Raw genomic sequence first — 23602 nt, 5'->3', positions numbered from 1 at the left:
AGAGTAATTCCACTGAATACAAGACACAGGTGGAATGATAGCCTGTAATCCAGTGTTATCGCCTTGAAGAATTAATTGGTCAACACATCTTCAATTTATCCCAGTTCTCGCTCGCGCCCGTGAAAGACACCCCTACAGTACAGTTGACAGCGGTGCTAGGTTAGCGGGCGGGCCAATCGCTACAGAAGCGAAAACGCTGGAAATAGACACGGGCAACCACGCAACCGAACAGACCCTGATACATCTCCATCGTCCATTTCTAATGACTCCATTGTTCAAATGTTCACACCCCCAAGCTATCACCATCAGCCAAGCAACCATGCACGGGGCTGTGTTGAAGCGATGATAAGACCGTTGATAAGCAAGTCCAGACCGAAACTTTCTCCCTACGGTCTGACCAATCGACAAGTACGGTGGCGCTCCGTTACCGCCAAACCAAGATTGCCGAGCGGCCAACTCCGCCAAGAACTCTGCATCTCCGTCTTATCGCGGCTCATCGTATTCATGACAAACTCATTCACATTCACATTAATCACATCAAGACAAAAACAAATTGAGGGAAAATGATTCTCTTAAGCTGTACCTGCATTGCATTCTGGCAGCTTGTGTATAGTATAATGTATATCTGTTATGACCGACTCCTCCTTCCAAAAGACACAAATCCATTGCATTGCATTCCTCGCAAGGAAGCAAACTTTTTGTTTCCATTCCCAAATCAATCAGTAGCAATTCATTTCCCTTTTCCCCTGCGCCATTGTACAGTCTTCGCATTCAATAAAGTCATCGTTGTAGGCGCACAAAGAACGCACTCTCGGCGACATCGTGACACGCGTAAAACCAGGCTTCGCTCTCCATCTGCGTAAATACAAATAAAGCAAGGTCATTCTGTTGCACACCCAATCCATATTAAGACCGCCTCTGTCCGGTCAACGGAGAGCAGTCATAGATTGAGGCGACCAGACATGGATCCAATGATTAAAACAGCAGAGTAAAACAAAGGCGGTGGTGTTCCGCGATAGCAAAGAGGAAAGAAAACAGAACTCGCAGGTAAAACAAATCCCCCAAACTCCAATGCGGATGCCCGGCTCGCCATGCCAGGCTTGCACAAGTCCAATTCCATAAACGCCAAACAATTGTGGCCGTAAGCAGTGTGAGAGTTCCAATGATCCATCAATCGTTGATCAAAGGCTCGTGCTGTTTCGGGTCAAACAGCCAGGTAGAGTAGTGATGTGGGGCAACAGGCGAGCTGTGTTGATGCCCAATGTGTGAGGTGTATTAATGTCGAGGTAGCAATACATTCTTGGTGTAGTGTTGTTGGTGGATCATGAACAGTTCAACCTCATGCCACGGTCGGCGACATGTTCCTATCCTCGGATCGCCGTGGCGGCATGGCCATCGCCCGACCAGGGAAACCGGTCCATCATTTGCTGTTGGACATGGTACGACAGGTCTTTAGATGGGGTACCATCAAAGGTCACAAAGGCAGGTGAAGCCGACCGTGCTGTGGCAGAGGGTCTCGGGGTGGGCGATGCACTGTTGGCACGGAAGCCATCCTTTGGTGTTGAAGGGCCCGACTGTGGGCTGAAGGCACCACCCAACTGGAGGGTATGGTGAGCTGCGGGGCCGGCGTGATGGCTGTATCCGTTGGGGCTCCCAAGCGAGGTCGTGTGGCGATGGTTGCCAGCGGTGGCGGTGTCGAAGCGAGCACCACTGAGGGTACCGTCCATCAGGCTGGGGCTCGACTGCTTCGATCCAAACTGCAACAACACTGTTAGTAACCAACTCTTTCATTTTGCTTCTGGATTGCCGTGCCATCCCGATGGGCGGGGTGAATGATGCTACGATTCTGGCGCACAAGGGATGGGCGACGGGCACCGGAAGCGATGGGTGAGGCAGGGCGGACTTCGGGGGCACGTACAAAGCAGTACTTGTTAACCAGCTCTTCGTACGAGGAGCTGGAGATTGTTGAGTTGGGAGAGGTAGCTCCGGTAGCCCCGGTAGCCATGGTCGGGCTCTTAACGGTAGAGGTAGGCTCAGGGACAGTGAGGATGGGCTTGGGACTTCGGACGTTGGCCTTCATGTAAAGACCATCCTTGTCCTGAGAGGCTTCCTTCTCCTTGGCAGCCTGAACGGCGGCGCTGAGGGAAGCACCAAAGTCGTAGCGGTTGGAGAAGGCAAGGCCACTGGGGGAGCCAAAGTCCTTAGAGAGGTTGTCGCTAGCCAGGTTACCGGCCGACTTGGACTTGAGGCGAAGGCCACCAGTGCTGTTCTCAGACTCGCCGAGGAACTCGTGGATGGGCTGATCATAGTTGAGCTTCGCGTCATCACCAAACTCACCGAAGCCAACAGGCATCGACTTGGGTCGAGGGGCGTTGGCGTTGCTGGTGCGTCGGTTGCTCCGGGGGAGACCGTTGGCCGGACGAGAAGAAGCGCCCTGGAAGTTGTTCTTGCCATTCATAGGGAGATGCTTCTTGCGGAAGTCGACCTGGAAGTTAGAGTTGGCGTTGTTGTCCCAGTACTCCTGTGCGTTGACTGTGTATCGCACACAGATGAACAGGGTCTTGGACTCGAGGTTGGCGGTGTCGGCAAGCTTGATGGAGAAGGTGAAGCGGTCATGGCCAAGGGGTGTTTCCCGAGGGCGGATCTCGTGGCTGTAGTCGGCGGCGACCTCCGAGGTGGTCTTCCAGTAATCCAGGGTGAAGCGACATGTAACAGCCTTGTTAAAGGCAATGTTGGCAACAGCCACTGAACCCAAAAGACTCTTCTGATCGGCCGAGAGCCAAACCTTCTCAAGGCGAACAGGCAACGACTTACGAGCCGCAGAGTCGTGAGGGAAGTTGGTGGTGAGGATCTCCCACTCGAAAGGAGGGGCACGAGCAGTCTGCTTACCATTGCCAGGGAAAGGATACTCAGTATCACTCTCGTAGCTGTCAATGGGTGAAGAGCCAGCGCTCACAGCGAGAGGTCGGTCCACTTGAAGGAAGTGGCGGACGTGCTCAAGATGGGAGTCGAAGTGAACAGCCTTGGAGAAGATGGGGGTACCAGGCATGCTTGAGGGGCGACGGCGTGAAGAGGGGCGGAGTGCAGGTCGAACAAGCTCACCAGACTTCTTGCGGACCATTTGAGGCTTCTTAAGCAAGTCCTCATCGGTCTCCTCCTCTGATACTGACTGTGAGTTGTCGACAGACTTGCCTAGACCAGCGTTGGGCTCGGTAGCTGAGCGAACATGGCCCATCTTGCGTCCCTTGGCAAGGTCACCAAGAGCACTTGTGCTGAAGCTGAGGTGCATGTTCTCCTTGCGGGGTCGAAGCTGCAATGTTTCCGTGCTGTCTTGATGCTTAATCTGTGTTCGCTCAGGAGATGATGTGCGCTGCATGGGGATTTGGCTGACGGCATCTCGTAGAGCCTTGTCGAGCTTTCGTCCTCTGATTTGGGGACCTTGCTCCTCGTCGTCACTACCGGAGGAAGCAGAGTCAGGTGGTGAGATGATAGCACCCATGGGCATGGTGCGCTCGTCTGTCACGGGTGGTGGTGATTGGCGAACGCTTGAAGGAACTGCTGTACCCATGCTCTTGAGATCCTCCGATGTTCCCTGCGGTGTCAGCGTCCCTGTCGATCCATCGCTAAGAGCAGAGGCTGAAGGTGTTCGTCGATGCTTTGTAAGATATGAGGCAGATCGTGGTAGGCTAGGTCTCGGGCTCGATTGTAGTGACGACCGCCGGCTCGCTACAGGTGATGTAGGGGCTGACGAGGCAGGAGATCGGTGGGAGGGCGGCGTGTAAGGCATTCCCAAGGTTGTGTGTGGGGTTAGAAGGTGAGGAAGAGGAGGAGGAGGTTTATCCGTGGAAGCAGGAGAGAATTCCCAGGAGCTTCACCACGTGGAGGTAAGAAAGAATCAACTAAGGGTGATAAGGTTGATGAACTTCTCGTCTCGAGCGAGATGAGACTGAAAGTTATTGCGAGAGGAGGATTGACGTTGGGTGCGATGGAGTTTTTACTCCTAGCGCTGTCGATGTAGATCAAGGCAAGCGTTGATCGAGATCAGGTCTAATAATGGGGAAGGTACTGATTAGCATGGTTAAGAAACAGGGAAGTTTTGTGGCGATGCATATTTAGACGAGAAAAAAAGAGAGAAGGAATGAGAAGTATCCAAGAAATGATCACGGATTGTTTTCCAATGATTACAAAAATGAAAACGGGCAACGATATGATGTGAAAGTTTTTTGTAATCAGTTTGTAACGAGAAACGGACAAACAGGAGGGCTGTGCTTCGCAGTGGGTAATGCTGTGCTGGCGAGTATTACAGGGAGCACAGTGAGTGCAGTGCAGTGCAGTGTGGTTCAGTGGGTTCAGTGGGTTCAGTGGGTTCGGTTGGTGGGTTGGTTAGTGCCACAACTTACACGATTGATTGATCAATGCGCACACCAAGAAGAGAACAAGAAACAAACAAACTTGTCGACTCCAAGACGTGGAAAATGCTCTGGCAATATTCCAGCAACAGAGCAAATGTGTGATCCACGAGGAACAGTCGGAATTGATTGACGGTCGGTTATGTCGATGAGGCCAAGGTATCACAGTGAAGTGATACTGCAGGTGGTTCCGAGATGAACGTTGAACAGGAGGGACAGCGGTAGTCGTCGGATTAGGAGGAGGCTCGTTGAGATGGACGTTGATGTTGGTGTTGATGATGATGAGGAGGACGTGGACATCAAATGGAAAAATGCAAACAATGAACCAAAGACAACAAAAACAACAAATGGCTTTCCTGCTGATGATACTATAGTCAGTAAATCGATCAGTCTCTTTCTCTTGGGGCGTCGTAAACTCGTTGACAGCAATCAGAGCTGGGGGTGGAGATGCTGAAAGGAATCGAGGATAAGATGGCTGCGGGGAGCAGGTGGTTTTGAGTGTTTTGTCCAGTTGCCATCCCTCTCAGGCCAGGTCCCAATTAAAAAAAAACCAAGGTACGAAACTCTTAGTACGATTTTTCTGGTTTGCTTGACCTGACCTGACCTTGTCGCTTCGACTGCCTTGGCCTCTTGGGTACTTGTCCCATGGAGGCATAGTGAGGTGTGAGGGCAGCGCCGGGGCCGGACTGAGCGGCATGGACTAGCACGACAAGGTTGAGAGCCGCGTAGGCATGGGCCGTCTGATGGTAGGTGGTAGTGGTAGTGGTAGAGTTGCAGAGGGATTAGGATTGGGATGGGTGGTGGGTGCTAAACGGCAGGGATGGGGCAGGATGGGGCAGGATTTGAGTTGCAGGCCGCCCAGGGTGTGGGATAAGAGAGCTAACGAGCTTTTTTTTGGTTGGGATGGGTAGGGTAGGGTTTTGGAGAGAGTGAATTGAGAGAAAGGCAAGGCAAGGGAAGGGGGTGTCATCATGTTGATGCTGTGCTGCACTTACGAGGTGTGTTTTTGAACGTACCGTTTGTGATGTTGTATCAGACAGACTCTACTCAAATGCAGTGCAGTTGCAGTAACAGTAACAGTAATATTACAGTTGTATCCAGTCGATAAACTCTCTCAAAAGACTTCTTCGTTGCATCGGCTTTTGGCGGGGGTCAACCGGAAGCGAACGAACAAAGACCACAAATATTGTAGAGACGTTTCGCCCGTGGGGTGGGAATGGGGGAAAAGAAAGAGTATGGAGATGGGGATGGGGATGGGGATGGGATGGAGTGGTGGAGAGAGTTGTCAAGAGAAACGCCGAGATGCAGACGACTCAGTTAATTCAACAGAGAGGCCTTTTTAACATGCGTGAATTGATGCTTCTTGACCTTTTGAGGCGGAGGGAGGCAAAAAGAGGAGAAAGCCCCTCCAAACCGTAATGAGACGGGAAGAGAGATAAAGAAGGCGTCTTGTTGGTGTTGGTGTTGTGGATGAAGACAAGATTGGCGTTGTTTTTGGGTTGCGATGGCGGCGGGGTTTGGCGTCTGCCGATTACTGCTTGCTTTACAGTAGCAGAAAAGCCTCTTGGAAACCCAAAGTGCTTTTGTATCTGTGTTGAAGAAGAATTATAATTATAAGATTAATGAAAATCCCATCCCAAGTCTGTCAACAGATGTTATGATGTTGCCTCCTGCTGATGATTGCCGGATCTAGTACACAAAGAAGCGGTTGCAGGGGAGATAGTTTGCAGAAAAAAACGTCAGATGGCGGAAAACATAGGAGATGGCAAGAGGCGAGTTCTTTTTTTTTCTGTCTTGCTTCCTGTATGAGCGTGGGGAATATCTCGGCTGGGCCTCTATGCATATAGTGACTTGATGTGATGCTGCTGTAAAGAATGAATGTGAATGATATGAGGTCCTCTTTCGACTGATGTTGAAACCAAGTGGAGATGATCTGAGCAAGGCAGTCACGATAGCGTTAGATGAGTATCCGTATCGACCGATAAAAAAAGGCCAAGTCAGATAGATTTCTGTAAGCGGAGATCCCCAAAATGCTACGAGAGCATGGACTTGCTGATGAGCAAGGGTATGGGTATGGGTATGATGGGCCTAGTCTGGTTGGGGCTTTTCGGTTTGAGGATGCGCCGGGCGGAAACTTTAGCAATGGCTGCTCTTGGATGAAGAGTGGTGGTGGTTGGTTGTCGACTTGATGATTAAAAAAAAGATACACACACACAATTGAATGGGCGGGCTGATTGATTGATGATGGGGCCTTTACAGCTTATTGGTGTCGTTGGTTGCGACGATACAGAAACGACTGTTGTCAAAGTAGCATCTGGTATGAACCGTCAAATAAAGGATGAAGACAAACCCCGATGGTAATAATAATTAGAGAAAGTAAGAAGAAAGGAGCAAAAGGTAACGATTTAAAAAGAAGGTTTATTGTACGAATGAATGGATGAATGAACGAGGCTGACCTTTTGCGATCAGATCAATTCGTGGTGTTGCATCAAGAAGCTGAAAACAGTAAGAAAGAGAAGTAGAGAACAAGTGTTGGAGTAACGAGAGACGCGACTACAATTAAAAGACCTACATGCATGCAAAAAGATACCAAAAAAATGAGAAACATATGCCTTCAAACAAATCCTCAGTCTCAAACAGTTGTTATGGTGAGGATTCAGATATCCCAACCCAACAGAGACACAGGATCGTGAAGCCACACAGCGACCAAGGACCATCGGGAACAGGAACAAACAGCAACCAACCAACAATCGAGTCTGTTTTTTCTTCTGCTCTCTCTCTCTCTCTCTCTTTCGGCGCACTCCCTTTTTGGTCTTAGTCTCGTCGTTTCCAAGGCCCGGGGGTGGGATGTCAGTCAGATCATCGAATCACAGATAACCATGGTGCACGCCAAGGTACTCGTAGCATTCTTTGCTCCAAGCCCTTTTTTCACTCTGGTGGTGCATTCATTTTTTTGCAGTCGGTCAAAGGCAGGGCATTTCTGTCTCAGCGATTGGAGAAGACAAACAAATGGATATGGGATGCTGGGCGCAGGCAAAGGGGACAAAAGCATACGAGGCTGATCTCAGCTTGCATACATACTACGTCTTGTTTCCATCATCATCATCTCCATGATGACGAAATCGCCCAGGAATGAAATTTTGAAGCTTTGAGGCTACTGTGATCGTACTCCGTAATTTCATGTAGAGCACGGTCTTTTCCGAATGGTAAGCGAGAAAGAAGCCAGAGCCAGAGCCAGAGCCAGAGACTGAGACTGAGGAAAAAGGTGACATCCATGTTTGTGGGTTTCTCGCTCTCAGACTCAATCAAGGTGGAGTTTTCTTTCTCAGTGACACACACAAGACAGAGTTCCATTGAACAAGCCCCCCAGACGATTAACGGTTTAGCCTCGATGACTAGTAGCTACTAAAGTTAGGTACGCTTCAGCTGTCTCTCTATCTTTTTCCGTGAGCAAAGAGAAAAAGGTAACTATCGCGGCGGCCCTGTCCTTGACTGACTGAACTCCCGCTTGGTCCGCTCCGTATCTTCCGGACACGCGCGCGCGCGCCGAAAGAATCAAGGCAGAATACGCAAAATAAAAGAGATTGTTATCGACTTCGGCAGATGGAAAAGCAAGTAGCATTCCTCGATATGAATCTCGATGAGAAGGAATAGCAATTACCAGTAATCCTACCGCAGCAAAAACTCAATGCACTCACCGACTCGACTTGACTCGATTACACTGTACGGCAATAACGGACGCCATTCCCATCGCAACCAAGCCCATGGCGTTTTAAACGCCCCCTTGGCTACAGCGCAGTCCTGAGTCCTTGTTCCTTTTTGAGCCTCCAAAATCCAAGGCAGAGCCCCTTGTTTAAAACACAACAAAAATTCCCAAAAGCACGGGGCACCCTTTTTTTTACCTTGACCAAAAAAAGAAGAAACGAGGCCAGTGCTTCCGGCAGATGGAGTCGTTGTGGGAATTAGCACCGACCAAGCGATTGGACGTTTTGGACATGATTATCTGCATGGAACGAATGAATATGAATGAATGGCTTCGCTTAAAGTCGATAGCATAGTAGGAAGCGGCTAAAAGAAGAAGAGCAAAAAAAGGCCCCAGAATGTACAAAACATGTCGTGACACGGTTGGTCGTAGTCAATGACGTATGTCGTCACAGAAACCACGCGCTCATTCTTTCATTGTCTCACCACGCGAACAAGACAAGTCTCGAAGCATCTGGACCATGATCAACAGTACAGTTGTCTATTAAACCCCATACTTTTCTGTTCTTAATTTCGCTGAATGCAACACAACGGATCTACTGCATCGCAGGAGAGAGACAGGTGTCCGTCTTGGCCACATAGTACATGCTTTGCTGCCCAGAAGAGTGCCCTTGTCAATGCCATGTCATGTCATGCCGTGATACAAATTGTGATCCGAGTTCGTTTTTGGCCCGTCCATCAGTCAGTTACCTGCATCTCTTCCAATGGGAGCTGGACTAGCCTCCCCCAGGTCTGCCCACGTCTCACGATGCCTGTAGCCCGTTGGCAATTGTTCCCACTGTGGTTCCCTGTACGAGCAGCGAAATGCCCAAAGGCATGGGGAAAAGTGGCACTGAGACGCAAGACAACAATAAGAAAAAAAAATGCAGATGCAGATGCAGATGCAAATGCCCCTCCTGCTCTTGAGTAAAAAAAAAATCTTTCTTTCTCAACGTTCGTGGCGTGTCTTGTCTTGGTTGATCTGACACAGAAAACAAACCGACCGCCTGTTCGCGTCTGTCTGGTGGGGGGTGTTGGGGTAGAGAGAGACACAGACGCAGACGTAGACGCAGACACAGCCTTCTCCTCCTCCAACTGGACTGGACTGGCACTTTGTGAGATGAACTTGTAAACACAATGATTGTGCGCGTGCAAAAAGAAGAAACACTAGATGATGATCTTGACCGCCGGCAGTGTCCAGTTGAGACTCATGATTCAGTTTGACTACAAGACTCTCGTAAGCAGAGAGTCAACGAGACCGCTTTTCTGTCACCATTCCCCCTCAGAAGCAAGCGCCAATAGCTCGTAGACGATGGCGGTTTGTCTTTGCCTAGGTACTGCAATGCAGATTGCACCATTCCCAGATGAGATGATGGTCTGGCCAGCTTAGTCAAGAGGGTTACTGTCATGATCTGACGAATAGAGAGGGACTTGGATCAATAACGGTTTGGAGTTGAGCCATGCCCATGATAGAGTAATATTTCTCGCTTCGAGCGGCAGCACGGAATGTCATTTCATTAATGAGGATTATCTGACTGACAGATCCTTGGTTTTTTCCCCCACGTACTATTGAACTACAGAGTTAGCCTTGAGCTTGTTTGTCTTTGCCGATGGGTTAGTTAATTACGAGCGAAACCACAGCGACGGAGACGAGCGAGAGATTGGGATTAGTAACAGAGATGGCGAGGAACGGATAAGACTAGCGCGTGCATGGATAACAGAAAAGATAACGGATGCACAGACCCAGGACCAGATCGCCCACACACAATATCGGGGAGGACTGTGCACTCGATTCGAATGGACTGGACTCCTGTCAAGGCCAGCCCAGCCTAGCAGCTATTTTGGACGTGAGCGGTTTTGTTTGGTCAGTTAGAGTTTTCACCTCCAGGGTTTAGCGATGTTGGTCCGACAGCCTTTTGCCTGCCGTTTGTTATCAGCTTCACTTCATCAAAACGGTCCCCGAGACTAAGTATGACTGACAGACGGGCTTAGTTTAAAGGGTGGTGGGGAATTGTGAGGTCTTTTACCCTTTTACATCTTAACTTGTCATCCCATCACCAGATTATATGCCTCGAGTTTTAAAATGCCGCCGAGTCTAGCATGTTATTATTATTCATACATGTTCCTTTCGAGACAAAACGCCGTTCAAGTAAATAACTCTAGGGTGAGTCGAGATGGAATTGGGGGACTGGGCTTGGTTTTTGAGCACGGATGCGCTAGGGCATTTTCAGCTTAGGGGGAGTCAAGCCCTGGGGCGGACCCAACAATGAAATGATTTACAGCGCCTCGTAATGCTAACAGTTTTGGTAGCTTGTTGGGTGCGGCGACGTTAGGTTAGCCCATCTCATATCCCCAATCATGGCTTGCTCTAGTCTAGTGCGTGCATTGACTGCATTGCATCTTCACATGTTAAACAACGTCTTATTTCTCAGGTATCACATCACGCAACCGCCATGACTTTCACTTTTTACAGAAACAGTAACACGGGCAGTACTAAAGAGACCCTGAACAATTACACCAGCCAACCAGAAACTCCCCTGTCCTTCAATGTGCAACCATCTTCTGAACGGGTTGCTGACAGGCATCCATCGCCACTGTAAAGTGACAGCGGCTCGCTTCCATCCAAACAATATTACAGCGCTCGATAACCAAGCACAACACCAAGACCTTTGCATCGCCACTCATTAGTCACAGTCATCAACCCTTTTGTAAAATTGCCTTCTCCTTCTGTCCTGCCGCATATATTATATCCTCCCACCACAAACCTTTGCCTCAATTACGTCGTTTCAATATGCTGGGGTCCGTATGCGTGGCACACCAACTTGGGAAACGTTTCTTTGCGTCGCACTCAGCGTCAAAGGAACTAGCCCCCAGTATACAGCGCTAAAGAAAACCGTTTTCTCTCCCTTCTTTTCATTTTTTTTTCATGATATGCATGTATGAGCCACTGCCGCCGGGTTGTCTTTCCCAGAGTGGCTGTTTGAGAAACAAGCCCTGGCATGGCGAATCCAAAGGGAGGAGGGAATATGCAATGCAATTGGACATGTTCATCTTGTTCTTGTTGGTGGTTGATGAGATGAAGTCCCAGCAAGAACCCGATCAACCCCCTGCCCGTACGATAACGCACGGGAGAGCAACAGTACAGAGCACATATGTGACAGGGATTGGATAGCTTCATGAGCTGAGAAGAGCAGCAGAGCACGCAAGCAAGCAATTGGTGAATATCTCTGTGTAACATGACATCCTCAAATGTCATTCTCACGCCAGAGCCTCTGATTAATCTCATCATGGTCAGGTTTCTTCATTTTTGTTGACTGACGACATGATAAAGCTCCGATATCGCATCGACACACTCTCCTCCCGTCTTGTTCCCTTTAGTTGTTTGAGACAATTGGGAAACTCTGTCTGTACGATATCGACACTACCTCCATCTTCTCAATATTGGACAAGGCTGATAGGCAGCCGCCCCTCCTCGGTGAGAGTAGCGCGATACAGTTTAGTACTGTTCTGCAGTTGCTAAAAACGGAGGGAGGAGATCCATATTAACTATACATGGCTTGCTTTGCTTATCTGAGGTTTCAGTAACAAACTCTTGGCTTGCTGTAGGTACTTACCTCTCCACTAACGATGCTCTTCCCCGCGAATGCTAAAATGAATGAAGTATCTCCTGCGTCTTGCGTCTGTACTGTTACGTTTGCAGTTGATAGATAGCTATCGACAATAACAAACTAGACGCCCCCTGCAAGCAACAAGTTACCGTAACTGTTTTTCGGATCCGTGGCTTGATTGGCATTCGAGGTCTCGCTAAGCATGCAAAAACCCATGCAGTTCATTAGCAGGGGATATGTTTAAACGATACAGAACATGGGTGGCATTGACCATATGAGCTCTGGCTCTCAGGGCGACTCTCAACTCATATCACCTCAACTCAACCCAACAGAGAGTGAATAGGCTACAACAGATGGGGCCGTCGCAGACCGAGATTGAAATGGAGTCGAATCGTACTTTCGTGACCCGCAGTGATGATCTGCACGGGGCTAGATTGTCTAGACCGAGACGATTTAATTGATTTGAAGTTGGGGGGTTGAACGAACGAACTTTGACCAGCCAGTGAGACGGACTCGACGATCTCCAAGGCATGATGGCTTCAATGGCGTCGTCCATCATTCATCTCAAGCCACTCATCCAAGGGCCCTGAACCATTATTGCCGAATACTTTCCGTAAAAGTCTATCTCAAGCCAAGATCGAACATCATTTCCCTATCGTCTTCTTTTTTGAGATATTTAAAAACTCTTCAGCGTGTTTCTTGTGAGTAATCGCAATTTGCCACTGTTTAAAGGAGGCGTCCCATTTGGTTACATTCAACCTTTTTTTTTTGTTGTCTTGTTCAGCTCACTGCGCTCCCCCCTGGCTCTCTCTCTGTTCGGCCGAGCAAGCGAGTGGGTAACGTATGCAACAGGTCTGAACGAGACGAGACGGAAAGAAGGGCGAATTTCCTCGTTGCAGCTAAATGTGAGTAATAACAAGAGAACCCTGAATTAAAAGAAAGCAGAGGAAAAAAATGTAACTATCCCCGGCCCCCTTGATATCAGAACATCCATCCACCAGTGTTGTGGGTCGAACCAAACACAGCTACGGCTCGACAGTTACAGGGACCCTTATGCCCTGTGCTTTTTTTGACTGTTGAACTAAAAAAGAGCCAAGAGGATGGAGATGATCTGATGTTACTCGTGCTTTCTCCTCTCGGGTTGGTTCAAAGAGGGTATACCGAGTAGACAGGGCAAAGGAAAGGATCTCAGATCATTTCATCATGCCATGTCCCGTAATTGCCATCCATGATTATCTTTTGGTGTTTTGCATATTCCGAGCCAAGCCAAGCCTCGTGGGGCCACAAACCGCTCATCAGTGAGTGACCCTTGGTGGGTGAGGCGAGACAAGACGAAATCTACAGACAGAGACAGCAAGTTCAAAGGGAGATCAAGAAAAACAGGGTCCAGCCTCCAAACCCGTTCATGTCTGCTACCCTGATCGTCGTTGATCTCCGCAACGATAATGCCATAGAATCTTGTGTATGTATCATGATGAAAGAGTGGTGTGGGGGTGGTGAGTGGTGAGTGGTAATTTGGAGGCGCGCGCCTTGATCTTCGTGCAGTTGTACCTTTTTTGGTCTTGTGTACACCCTCACAGGTGGGAAGGGGAACATTACAGCAGTAGAGCAGGTTAAAACAGGACCCCTTTTCTTTCTAATTGTGGCGATTTGTTCCTCTCAAGGACCCTTTACGCGCACGCATCCTGTAGGGACCAAACCAGACCAAGATCAATCTGCATTTGAACCCCGGATTCGTTGCTCCCAGACCAGACTGAGTTTACTGTGCGCACTACCTCACCGACGTTACCATGGGGGAGGCGCTGAATCTGTATCCGTATATATCTGTGTGCAAAATACCTAAGACACATACGCCATTGCACGCAGCCACATCCGCAATCAGAAGGAATTACGCCGTGAGGGGGAAGCATGTAGCAGTCAGTTTGTTCAGTAAAAAAACGGCCAGACTCGTTCATTATGCAAGACGATACAGCGACAAAACTGATGATGATGACGATGCGGTGCGTTGCATTGCGTATGCCCCTTCTTCTTGAGGCTGCTGCAGGTCAACGGTTCGTACAGACGCTTGCTTATCGTCATTATCTCACAAGAGTCTGGGGATGGGATCATTTTGAATGCGGGGGGATTAAGTCGAGCCGTGATCTGCAATCAGCTTCGTGTTTTACTTTGACTGTAGTATCTCTTTCGTTGTTGGTCGTTGTATGACTGTGGATATCATCATGTATGCGCCGCGCCCGTGATCAACCCAAGAGCCGTGGGAATGGGATCCAACAGAGGCCAAGTCGGTTGCGTGCCTTGCGCTCTGGCCCCGGATCTTCCGCCCCGGACTGAGGCTACTGTACCTAAGACCATCCGGGTGGGCCAGCTTACCATTGAGAATGCTGATGCTGATGGCTTCAGTTTCACCAGTTGGTGATGGTGGTTAGGTATGTATGTGCTGCAATGGGTTGGGGGATACTGGTCTTGGGTCTCTTTGAACGGATGTCTTCTTTGAGGGATGCAAGTCACCCTACAAATGGATGCTCTTTACAGGAATAGAGACCTTGCTGCTGCGAATGGTTACATACTCTGACGGTCATACAAAGCACCTCGGCTCTTGAAGCTGCACTGATGAATGAAACGAGATGTTCTCCAACCCCGCGCCAGACCCAAAACCCCCTCTTTCTACTCTGCAGACAAGCCACCATCTCATGAGCACCATTCGTTGCATTGCACTAAACATCCCAAAAGTAACTGACGACTCGTGAGACCGGTGTTAACCGGATCGGGACAAAACAAGAGCTACAGTAACGCAAGTACATGCCTGTTCTGTTCTGTTGCTGTTGCTGTTGCTCTCTCTCGGCTGACATCAAGATCCCGATGCTACACGTGATGGGAATTCCCAGAAACCTGCTTTATCGGACGTTTCGGAATCTCATGTGATGAAGTATGGGAATGTTTACTCCGGTCTTGCGTCGAGCAAGTAATTGGCATGCCTTGCCTATCTGTACTATTACTAGCGAGGGTCATGGGTTCTAGTGAACAACTGCGGTCGTGACTTGACTTGACACTCCACGGACAATCGACTCATGGTGCGGGGAAGCTCTCCATGGGAATGGGCGTCGTCTATCTTAAAGCGAGCATTCATCAAACTAGACCTGTTCAAGTCGTTTCAGCTGCCAAGGCTGATTCTCGTTCTGGTCTGCACAGCATTCTTGTTCTGTCGTTGACTGTTAGTTTAAATTTAACCAATTGGTTCATGACTACCTCTCATCATTATCTTGTCAGAATGCAAACTCCATTGCGAGCTTCCTACAGCTCAACTGCTGCGCTGCGCTGCACTGCTTCCCCTCCTCCTCCTTCTCCTCCTCCTTCTCCTCTTCCTCTCCTCTCCTCTCCTCCCCCTGTCCACTCTCCTCCTCTCCCCCCTCCATCCCTCTCGTACCCGTTATCATGGCTCGCTAAGCAACGGTAGGCTCCCCACCCTCCCATCTTTAGCTCGTCCTCCACCCACACACACCTTGGCATGATCCTGGCTCCTTGGCTACCAACCATGAACAGGTAATCGGCCATTTCGTTCCTCAACACCACGGACAATGTGTCTGAACATCGCTTTCGACTGGTTTAAATATCCCCGCTGATCTACCCTTGCTCGCCCTGCCCTCCAACTTATTGCCTTCTCCCCCTGTTGCAACAGCAGTCGGTCAGATAAGAAACCATCCGGTGAAGCCAAGCCGCATTGGCTTTGTTGAAACCGGCATACCGTACAGAGCGAGTTACTGTAAAGTAAATTAGACTAGGTAGCCTAATTCCAGAGCTTCTTCTCAACGATTGCGCGACCTCGTCTATTATCGCTTCTCTGCTCACTCCACATTGACGAGGGTTGTGGGCAGGGTACTTTTGGCCAAACCTGACCCAAGCAAAGCAACGCCTACAGTTACAGTACATACAATCTCCAGGGCAAGGCACCATCTTTGTTCTCTCGTTCGAGATGGTTGCACACCACCATCTTGAGGCTCGGGCGATTGATCAGCAAAACTTGTTCTGTTATGGATAGTTTGCCTCTGTTCTCGTCCAGGCACAGGGACTTTGTCTAAACTCGGTTCGTTTAATAGAAATGGAGCAAAAAAAGCTGTCTACCTATTCCTGGCGACATACTCTGCCTCTCTCAAAACGATTGCTGCTTTGCATCGTTCCCCCAGGTTTCCCCTTGAAATCTCTTTCCCACGGGGAGAAATTGCTCCCTATCCCTTTCTCTTGAGACGAACGTCGTGGAAACGAATGCTCAATGACGTACGTAGCAAAGGCATCAGCATCGAAGTATAGTATGCGAATCGTTTAAAACTACAAAATAGTCGAGGATGGGAAGTGGGCCAATTTGCTGGGGTTGCACGGTTACACTCACTGTCTCTTTGGCTTCAGTTCTGCTTTGCTTTGCTTGCTCACTGCCAATTGCACGCCAAGCTTTATCCTCTACAAGGTATGATTGATGCTGGAGCCAGTGTTAGTGACTGTAGTAGTTAGTCCTACACTGTTAGGTAGGGAGCCCTTGTCCTGGTCTGGCGGCCGAGCACCGCTGGGATCCATCCATTGTGTTGATCGTACAAGAGCCTCTTAATTCCTCGATATGGAGCTCCATTCATCAAACATATCCACTTTGCAATCCCCCTTGTGAATGAGCCGCAGTTTGATTCCTTCATTTTGGCTAGGAAGGTGATAGAGAGTCAGAGAGGAATACAGTAGCCGCCCGACATGACTTGCAGCGTGCCATAGCACACAAAGAGGAGCCTGTCGTAGAGGTTTTGAGCGGCTTAATAGTCTGCGGTGGCTTGTCATCTCTGTCTCCATACACAGCAATATCCCTCATCCTTATCCTCTTTGGCTCGTATCCTACGTAATTGTTACCATTCGTGATACATTATTGTTCAATATTTCACGCAATACAAGAGAGTTGTGCCCCTCCCCCTCAACTTCAAGCGCCCGCCCCAGAGTAGGAGTAGGGACGTGGAGGTGGAAACAAACCTGGAGAGTTTTGTTAAGCGTGTTTGGTGGTGGGCATCCAGCATCACATCGGGTGAGAGGTGAGCCACCACCACTGCAAGCCACGCACACCACAAATCTCAACGGTTGTAGGGGACTCTCTCTGTGTGCTCGACACTTTGTAACCCCTTGGGAAACGCTCAAAGCTTCGGCAACTTGTTCACCGCCTCAGCCATGCATCTCTGCTTTGCAGTCTTCAAATTGTCCTTACTGTAGGTACAGTACAGTACAGTTACATGCAATGCACGCCTGAGACACCTTCCCGCTGTGTCTTGCTGCTGTATCGTGCATTTCTTGCATGTCAACTGACTCCCTCTCGTCAATTCATTGCGTGACAGAGCAGCAGTATCGTACCGTCCCTCGGAGGCGCTCTGTCTCAATGGCGGAGCTTATCTCTCTCCATGTAAACTTTGTTGCGCCCCGTCTGCCTCACTCGTCCAGTTATAGGGTAACCCCAAACTGAGATCTGATGCACACTACCTTGGGGGAACCATTGCGACAACGGGCTCGTGCCATGTGCCAGAGCAGAATGACAAATCACCCACAGCGGACTCTTCCAGTACCCCAGATTCCGTAGCTTTGCCCCGTCCGAGCCTTCAATGCACAGTCGGACTGGCGGCCGGTGAACAGTTCGATGCGCTAAGACGTGCTGTGAAGTGCGTATCTGACCAGTTCTAGATCTCGTCTTCACACCCATATGAAACGGCCCGGGCCATATGACTGATTCCTCACAGAGGCGACTTGAAGGCGAGACCCGCTAGTAGTAATTGGATGCTGTATCACTGCGATAGATAACGAGTTGCTGATTGACGACCGCAGTGTGTGTCGGTGGAGGCAGGCACTGAATGGCACTCGAGTGGCAGCTCACCAATCTTTGTCGTAGCATATGCCGCTGCTCGTGTCGTCGCTGTGTACATGTCTAGGGTATCTAGGAACGTGGCGTTGGTGTTTTGAACGATCACGACAGCCAACGTTCGGTGAAGCAAGGCCAATGAACACCAGCTGCCATACGATGATCACTCTTCCTTATCATCATCTCATGCACCCCGGATTTTGACCGCAGCGACGAGATAATGTCCCAATGCCATAAGCCGAACGAATGCCACATTCGTTGACCGATTCGACCGGAAATGCGCCATCCGAATTGCCCATATTGAAGCCCATACAGCTTCCAACCCGACGCACCGTTACCCATCAGCCAAAAAGCATGGTTTGGGTAGTACCGACACGAGGCCAAAATTGGCTATTCGTCTTGCGCCTGCAACGCCTCTGCATGTGTGCAGTTCGTCGGCTTCGTGTAGGAAGGGAGCTTCAGGGGACGTGTACACGCTTGGTGTGACACGGCATGACTGTACATATGCACAGCGACCTGCGACCCCCTTCATTTTCTTTGCCTCGCATTATTGACACTTTTGACCGGTTGAGTTTCACTGCTTCTGTAATAAAACATGCTGGGTGTTGGTGCTGACGTTGAGTTCTGATGAGGGATGTCACATGTTCCATGTCGTGATCTGCTGCTCAACACTGTCGCTTCCGAAAGGGATCTGGAAGAGAAAACCGAGCAAAGTCCGTTGTTGATAATGGTATCTTGATAAGGAATGACATGATACAAGTAACATGATCTTGCCACTGCGCTGTACCTCTCTGCATGATGGGGGATGGGGGATGGGGGCAACGAGAACCGGTTTGACATGCCCGACTGATTGGAAATGTACAGTAACGTTACGCCGTCGCACGGAAGATTCAGACTTCCGGATGAACGGCAATGAAGCTCTTGGAAGCTTCTCGTTCTCCAAGGGAAAGCACACTGGGCGGTTTCTTGATGGCAAGGCACCGGTGACACTCGCTCATTTGTCGATCTGGGTTACCGTCGGGCGCAAATAGTTCTTATGGATGAGTTGTACATGGCAATAAGATCTGTGCTGAGAGGCATTTCAGCCGTGGTTCGTAACGGATCCTTTGTAAGACCAGGCGACATGACTGGTATGTCGAAGCATGTGCTTCATCCCGTCGCCAACAGGGAGAGTGTTCTGAAGCAGAACAACACGTCTCTCACTATGTTCCGCTCGTTATGATGCATTGCGAAAGTGCGACAGACAGTGTTGTCTTGTTTGAAGTTGATACAGTGCTTGTATAGATGGTATGCTTGGGCAACTCGTAAAGGCATACTGGAGCGTGCTGGAGCGTGCTTGAGTAGAAGCCTTGTAGGCAATACCTGAATGGAAATAGACCAGAACCAGCATTTATGTATGCTTCTGTCAATTTCTGGAACGTATACTAACTGTTGGATGAGTTACTGGGCTCTTCAATTGACAGGTCGAAGCTCTTGCTCAGTGCACATTACCGACCACCTTCGATCACCTCAGCCGCACCATCAATCCTAAAGACTGTAATTGAACCCGTTACATTCTGCTCGTCAGATTCTGATTCTGTACTGTAATTTTTGAAATTGTTGCGACTTTGGCCATAAAGCAGAGCCCAATTGGACGCGACGAGGCTGAGGAAGCCTAGTCTCCGACGACCCGTCGTTTCCTCGGCCTTCAAACGCCTTCAAACACCTGCCAAATGATCAGCCAACGCAGTCAGAGATTGTGCAGGTCTCAAGTTGCGCATGATATGTCTTTAATGAAGCTGATGCGCTTTATTTTTGCGTGTATGAAGCGACTTGAACATGAACACCATGGCTGCCCTGTAGTGGGGTTGCTAACAAGGCTGTTAGGCTGTTCAGCGCTGAATGGGCGCCGGAAGATACTTTTGCCGGGCGCTAAGTCATTTTTTTTGTACTGGGGTTTTTTTTTGTAGTGGTCCAGGCGGTTAGGTCAACTACAGCCCTTGGCCCTACACCTCAACTCATGCCTGGTGATCTTTAAAGACTCATATATACATCATGACCAAGTTCAAGCGCCAGGCGCAATCGCAGCCAAAGCATGGGCACCCGCCGGCGAGTGGCGCGTCCAAGGCACCGGTTGCACCACCAGTCCGTCGTCCGGGATGGACTGGACCAGGCTATATACGGAAACCCGTCAAAAAGACGCCTGTAGCAGTCAAAGAGAATAATTCGATAGAGCAGATCCAGAATCTATCTGTGAAGCATCAACAACTCATTCTTGACACAATCAGAACTGCATTCCCTGCTGTCGACGAGTTCAGCTCATTGAGACCAGTGTTACATGCCGTCAGGGAAGCACTCGAGCAACAGGACTACGCCAAGGCACTCGGGACTGACGAGTTCTTGGAGGCATACACAATCAGATGGAGCCCCAGTAGAGCTCTGACAGTTGCAAATGTGCTGGCTTGGATGTGCAGTGAGATGAGTGATGCTGCATGGGTTCAACAGTTCCTCCATGATGATGGGAGGAAGTCATCCAAGGTCGTGTGCATTGGGCGAGGAGGATCTGACTTGTTGGCATGTGTGGCATTACTCAAGCACGCTCGTCAAGACAAACTCGACCAAGTTCCCTACAACGACGGTGCCATGCTCGATCTCAACCTCGTTGATAGGCACGATTGGTCAGGGGTTGTCACAAAACTACAACATACTCTCACACACGCTCCCCCTCTTTCTAAATATGCGACCGCCAAGGCACACGCTTCTAACGTCCCTGCCATCCCATCTCAAGTCCTGAATCTAGCAGTCAACCAGCTCGACGTCCTCGAAAGCGGAAGTACAGATCTGGACGCGTTGATCGGACCTAACCCGACACTCATCACTCTCTTCTTTACGCTTCACGAACTCTACTCAATCTCAATATCGAAGACTACGGCTTTCCTACTGAGACTGACTTTGGCAGCACCGAAAGGAAGTCTGTTGCTTATTGTAGATAGCCCTGGAGTTGATGTTGCACTACCTGATAGTAGCAATAAGGGACAGGAGAAGAGATATCCAGTTGAGTGGTTGCTTTACCAAGCCCTGCTACCGCCCAAGAGCAGGCCTGATGTAGAGGCGGAAGAGGAGAAACAGCCAACGTGGAAGAAACTTGTCGAAGGTGGTCATGAAAAGGAGTATAAGTTACCTACTGGGCTGAGATTTCCAGGAAGTTTGGAGAATACGAGGCTTCAGGTGCATCTACTGGAGCGGCTATGATAGACATATTTATATCATAACTGTTCTTCTGAAGTTAAATTTGCTGGTCATGTGGGAGCTGTTCGATACTTGAGTTGTCTTATGCTTCCATTGTTCTACACATGATGTATCCCATACTTGAGTTGCTCTATGCTAATATTGTTTCATCCTTGTGTTGTTCCATGCTCGATTCGTTGTATGGTCCAGTCCCTGACCGCTTTGCAAACATTAATGGCTTTAGACTTGGCAGTTACAAGACACTGTTGTTAAAGGCTCTGAGATGCAAGGCAGGTAGGAAGAGCATGCACCACCTGGCTAGGAAGCAGAACAATGTTCCCGGGCCACAACAACGATGAGGACACATACTACAGATCATATGATCCCATGCTGTCGTGAAGGACACAAGACCAAGATATCCTGGTAGTAAGCAACAAAATCTGCATTCGAAAGATGGTCAGATCTGAAGTTCTTTGTAGTTGTTCCAAGAACTCTTCAGTTGTTGTTACGCTATAGACAGGAAGCTGCGTCAACTCAGTGCCACTATTCGACCATAGAAGTGTTCTCTATAGTAACGATCTAACTGACTTTCGCCCACAAGCCTCCATAAGTGTACTGTTGCATCCCCCGTCTTCTTCCGATCTGCTTTGTTAGGTAGTTATCAGTGTCGTCTGGGACGTGACCTGCCAGAGAGACGTAGTCTGCCAGTTTCAACTCAAGTTGGCTCACCCGCCTGGCAGGGCCGTCTTGAGATCGGTTAGACCATAGCGAGTTTCCACAGCAGGCAAAGTAAGACTCAGGAAGAGTATGACAGGGTAAATGTTGCTGTAATTCCTGAACGTTCAGTATATGTGTAGCAATCTATCACAAGTTCGCCGTGAATACCGTCACGAGATCCACCGTAGAAAGACAAAAAGAGATTCCAACTGTTATAGAGACAAAGAGCGACTCTCGAATCGTTGGAGGTCCTTTATCTCCACGAATCTTGGTCGACTGTAGTCTTGGCAACTTGTCATACTATTCCTGGAGTACGTAGTTGGTTTGGGGAGAATCTGTGCACTATACTGAGAGATAAGGTAGTATATACACAAGGGTACCATCTGATTGTATCTATCACAAGTCAGAGAGTCATTGCGTTTGCGAAGTTTGAGTTGCGATACTACAATAGTAAAGATTGTGATGTGGAGGGTGAGATTGGTTGATTTAATGATGGTGATCTAACTATGCACACGATTTGTACAGTCAAGCTGTATGTACAACCTACGGATCGGACTATTGTCGTAACGCACATATCATCTCAAACAACCTCAACAGTAAAACAAGACTGCTACATATCTGTTAATACTGTGATCGTTACTCTGTATACTAGAGTATTGTTTGCTGAGCTGCTGGGGTAGCATTCATATGAGTATCTCTCTTGTCTGACTGAAACGGAGTGTCTCGCCAGCTACTACTAGGATAACGATAATGCACTGCTATAGAACACAATGTAAACATCACATTGACTACTATAAACTTGCTCAACTACTACAAATACCTACGAGACAACGAAGAAACAAACATGCTGGCAAAGAGCGCCGAAGACACACACAGAAACTCCCCAAACCTCCCAATCGAAACGTCAAACTAGACATCCTTCTCCGTCGTCACTTTGACGCACGGGTAATATGAAAGAAGAGCCTCGAGCTTGTCAGGAAGCTCGGCAGAAGAGTCCTCATCGTCAGAGTCTTCGGTTGACGATGCATCAGAATCCGAGTCTGAAGAGATCTCAACGATGGAAGTGTCGGAGTCATTCAAGTCTTCGGAAAGAAACTTCTCGTCGGCAAAAAAAGCGGGATCCAAGGGAGGAGATACATCGGCATGGAAGGCCTCGCTGGAAAGTGATGCAAGAGAAGCCATGTTGAGACGAGAGATCCGATTACTAATGAGAGTTGCTTCAGCTAGAGCCAGCTCATCATCAAGGAAGTTCGCTTCAAAAGCAGGTATCTCTTCATCAAAAGAAGTTGGCTTCTGGTTGCGATGCTTCTCGCGGGTCTTGGTCTGGGAATGAGACAAACCTCAAGCGTGACCATAGCATGCTGCACCACCAGCCAGGTCATGATAGCTCTTCTGAGAGATCTAATCATCGTTTCAGTGAACGACCAATGAATAGAGACGTTTCAGGAGTGATGAGGTTCACCGATTCTCGATTAGGCACGTACTGGCAGAGCCAGTTCCATGCCTCTCGTAGATCTACAAACCCCTTGACCACATCAGAGAAAGTCAGTACCGTACCTTTCCATAGAGTTAAAGAGAACTAGCGTCAAGAGTAAGGTAGATCGTTGAGTCTTACCGTGTGAATCACTTCTGTATATGATATAGACGTGATGAGACATATAATAGAGCATATTGCCGACTTATAAGTTAACCTGCCCAGTGTGGGGTTTGCATACGATTTCCCAGAGTAGGTGGAAACAGTCAGGGGAGCAGTTCTGCAGCATTGGAGTACATTATGTCAGACTTGGGTAGATTAGTTAACAAATAGTCCATAAATAACTATAATGTATTAGTTAGTCGAAGTTAACAAGGTCGATAGGTATGGCTCCAACAACTTGATCTCTATCTATCGGTATATAATCACCAGTGGTGCATAATAATAACAATACATTAGTGTAAGTAGTTCGCGTTCACAAGTTTATGCATTACCTTTCTGTTTCTAACAAACCTCAACCAGAAGGAACTAATTTACTATATTCTGGCCTATAGGCTCTACAATCGTAGTAGAA

The 23602-nt window shown here is 48.8% G+C and overlaps 5 protein-coding genes across 5 annotated transcripts; 3 read left to right on the top strand and 2 right to left on the bottom strand.

The window, feature by feature from the left end:
* Positions 1-567: 567 nt before the first annotated feature.
* Positions 568-4446, bottom strand: FGSG_06493 (uncharacterized protein). The gene is made up of 3 exons (XM_011327800.1): positions 4401-4446; positions 1919-4047; positions 568-1757 (listed from the first exon to the last, which is right to left on the bottom strand). The coding sequence occupies exons 2-3, from the start codon at positions 3785-3787 to the stop codon at positions 1365-1367; spliced, it is 2262 nt and encodes a 753-aa protein (XP_011326102.1). The 5' UTR covers positions 3788-4047; positions 4401-4446; the 3' UTR covers positions 568-1364.
* A 6510-nt stretch (positions 4447-10956) lies between these two features.
* Positions 10957-11322, top strand: FGSG_12932 (uncharacterized protein; the record flags this gene model as incomplete). Its single annotated transcript, XM_011327799.1, has 1 exon — positions 10957-11322. The coding sequence occupies exon 1, from the start codon at positions 11194-11196 to the stop codon at positions 11320-11322; it is 129 nt and encodes a 42-aa protein (XP_011326101.1). The 5' UTR covers positions 10957-11193.
* A 3524-nt stretch (positions 11323-14846) lies between these two features.
* FGSG_12931 (uncharacterized protein) lies at positions 14847-15212 on the top strand (the record flags this gene model as incomplete). Its single annotated transcript, XM_011327798.1, has 1 exon — positions 14847-15212. The coding sequence occupies one exon, from the start codon at positions 14847-14849 to the stop codon at positions 15210-15212; it is 366 nt and encodes a 121-aa protein (XP_011326100.1).
* A 4452-nt stretch (positions 15213-19664) lies between these two features.
* FGSG_06492 (uncharacterized protein) lies at positions 19665-20861 on the top strand (the record flags this gene model as incomplete). Its single annotated transcript, XM_011327797.1, has 1 exon — positions 19665-20861. The coding sequence occupies one exon, from the start codon at positions 19665-19667 to the stop codon at positions 20859-20861; it is 1197 nt and encodes a 398-aa protein (XP_011326099.1).
* Positions 20862-22463: 1602 nt separating this feature from the next.
* On the bottom strand, positions 22464-23224 carry FGSG_06491 (uncharacterized protein; the record flags this gene model as incomplete). The annotated part of the gene is made up of 4 exons (XM_011327796.1): positions 22464-22877; positions 23039-23069; positions 23112-23133; positions 23170-23224. The coding sequence occupies 4 exons, from the start codon at positions 23222-23224 to the stop codon at positions 22464-22466; spliced, it is 522 nt and encodes a 173-aa protein (XP_011326098.1).
* Positions 23225-23602: the final 378 nt, after the last annotated feature.

Source organism: Fusarium graminearum, chromosome 4 (genome assembly GCF_000240135.3).
Source record: "Fusarium graminearum PH-1 chromosome 4, whole genome shotgun sequence".
NCBI classification, from domain to species: domain Eukaryota; kingdom Fungi; phylum Ascomycota; class Sordariomycetes; order Hypocreales; family Nectriaceae; genus Fusarium; species Fusarium graminearum.
Note: the sequence above shows the minus strand (reverse complement) of the source record. Positions and strands in the feature narration are given on the sequence as shown.

What these genes read in the sequence shown, in the direction of transcription:
- FGSG_06493 (XM_011327800.1), bottom strand. Translation starts at nt 3,787, where the DNA reads ATGCCTTACACGCCGCCCTCCCACCGATCTCCTGCCTCGTCAGCCCCT. An exon ending in TGGTTAACAAGTACTGCTTT is followed by an intron (nt 1,758 to 1,918) that starts GTACGTGCCCCC and finishes GTGTTGTTGCAG; the next exon opens with TTTGGATCGAAGCAGTCGAG.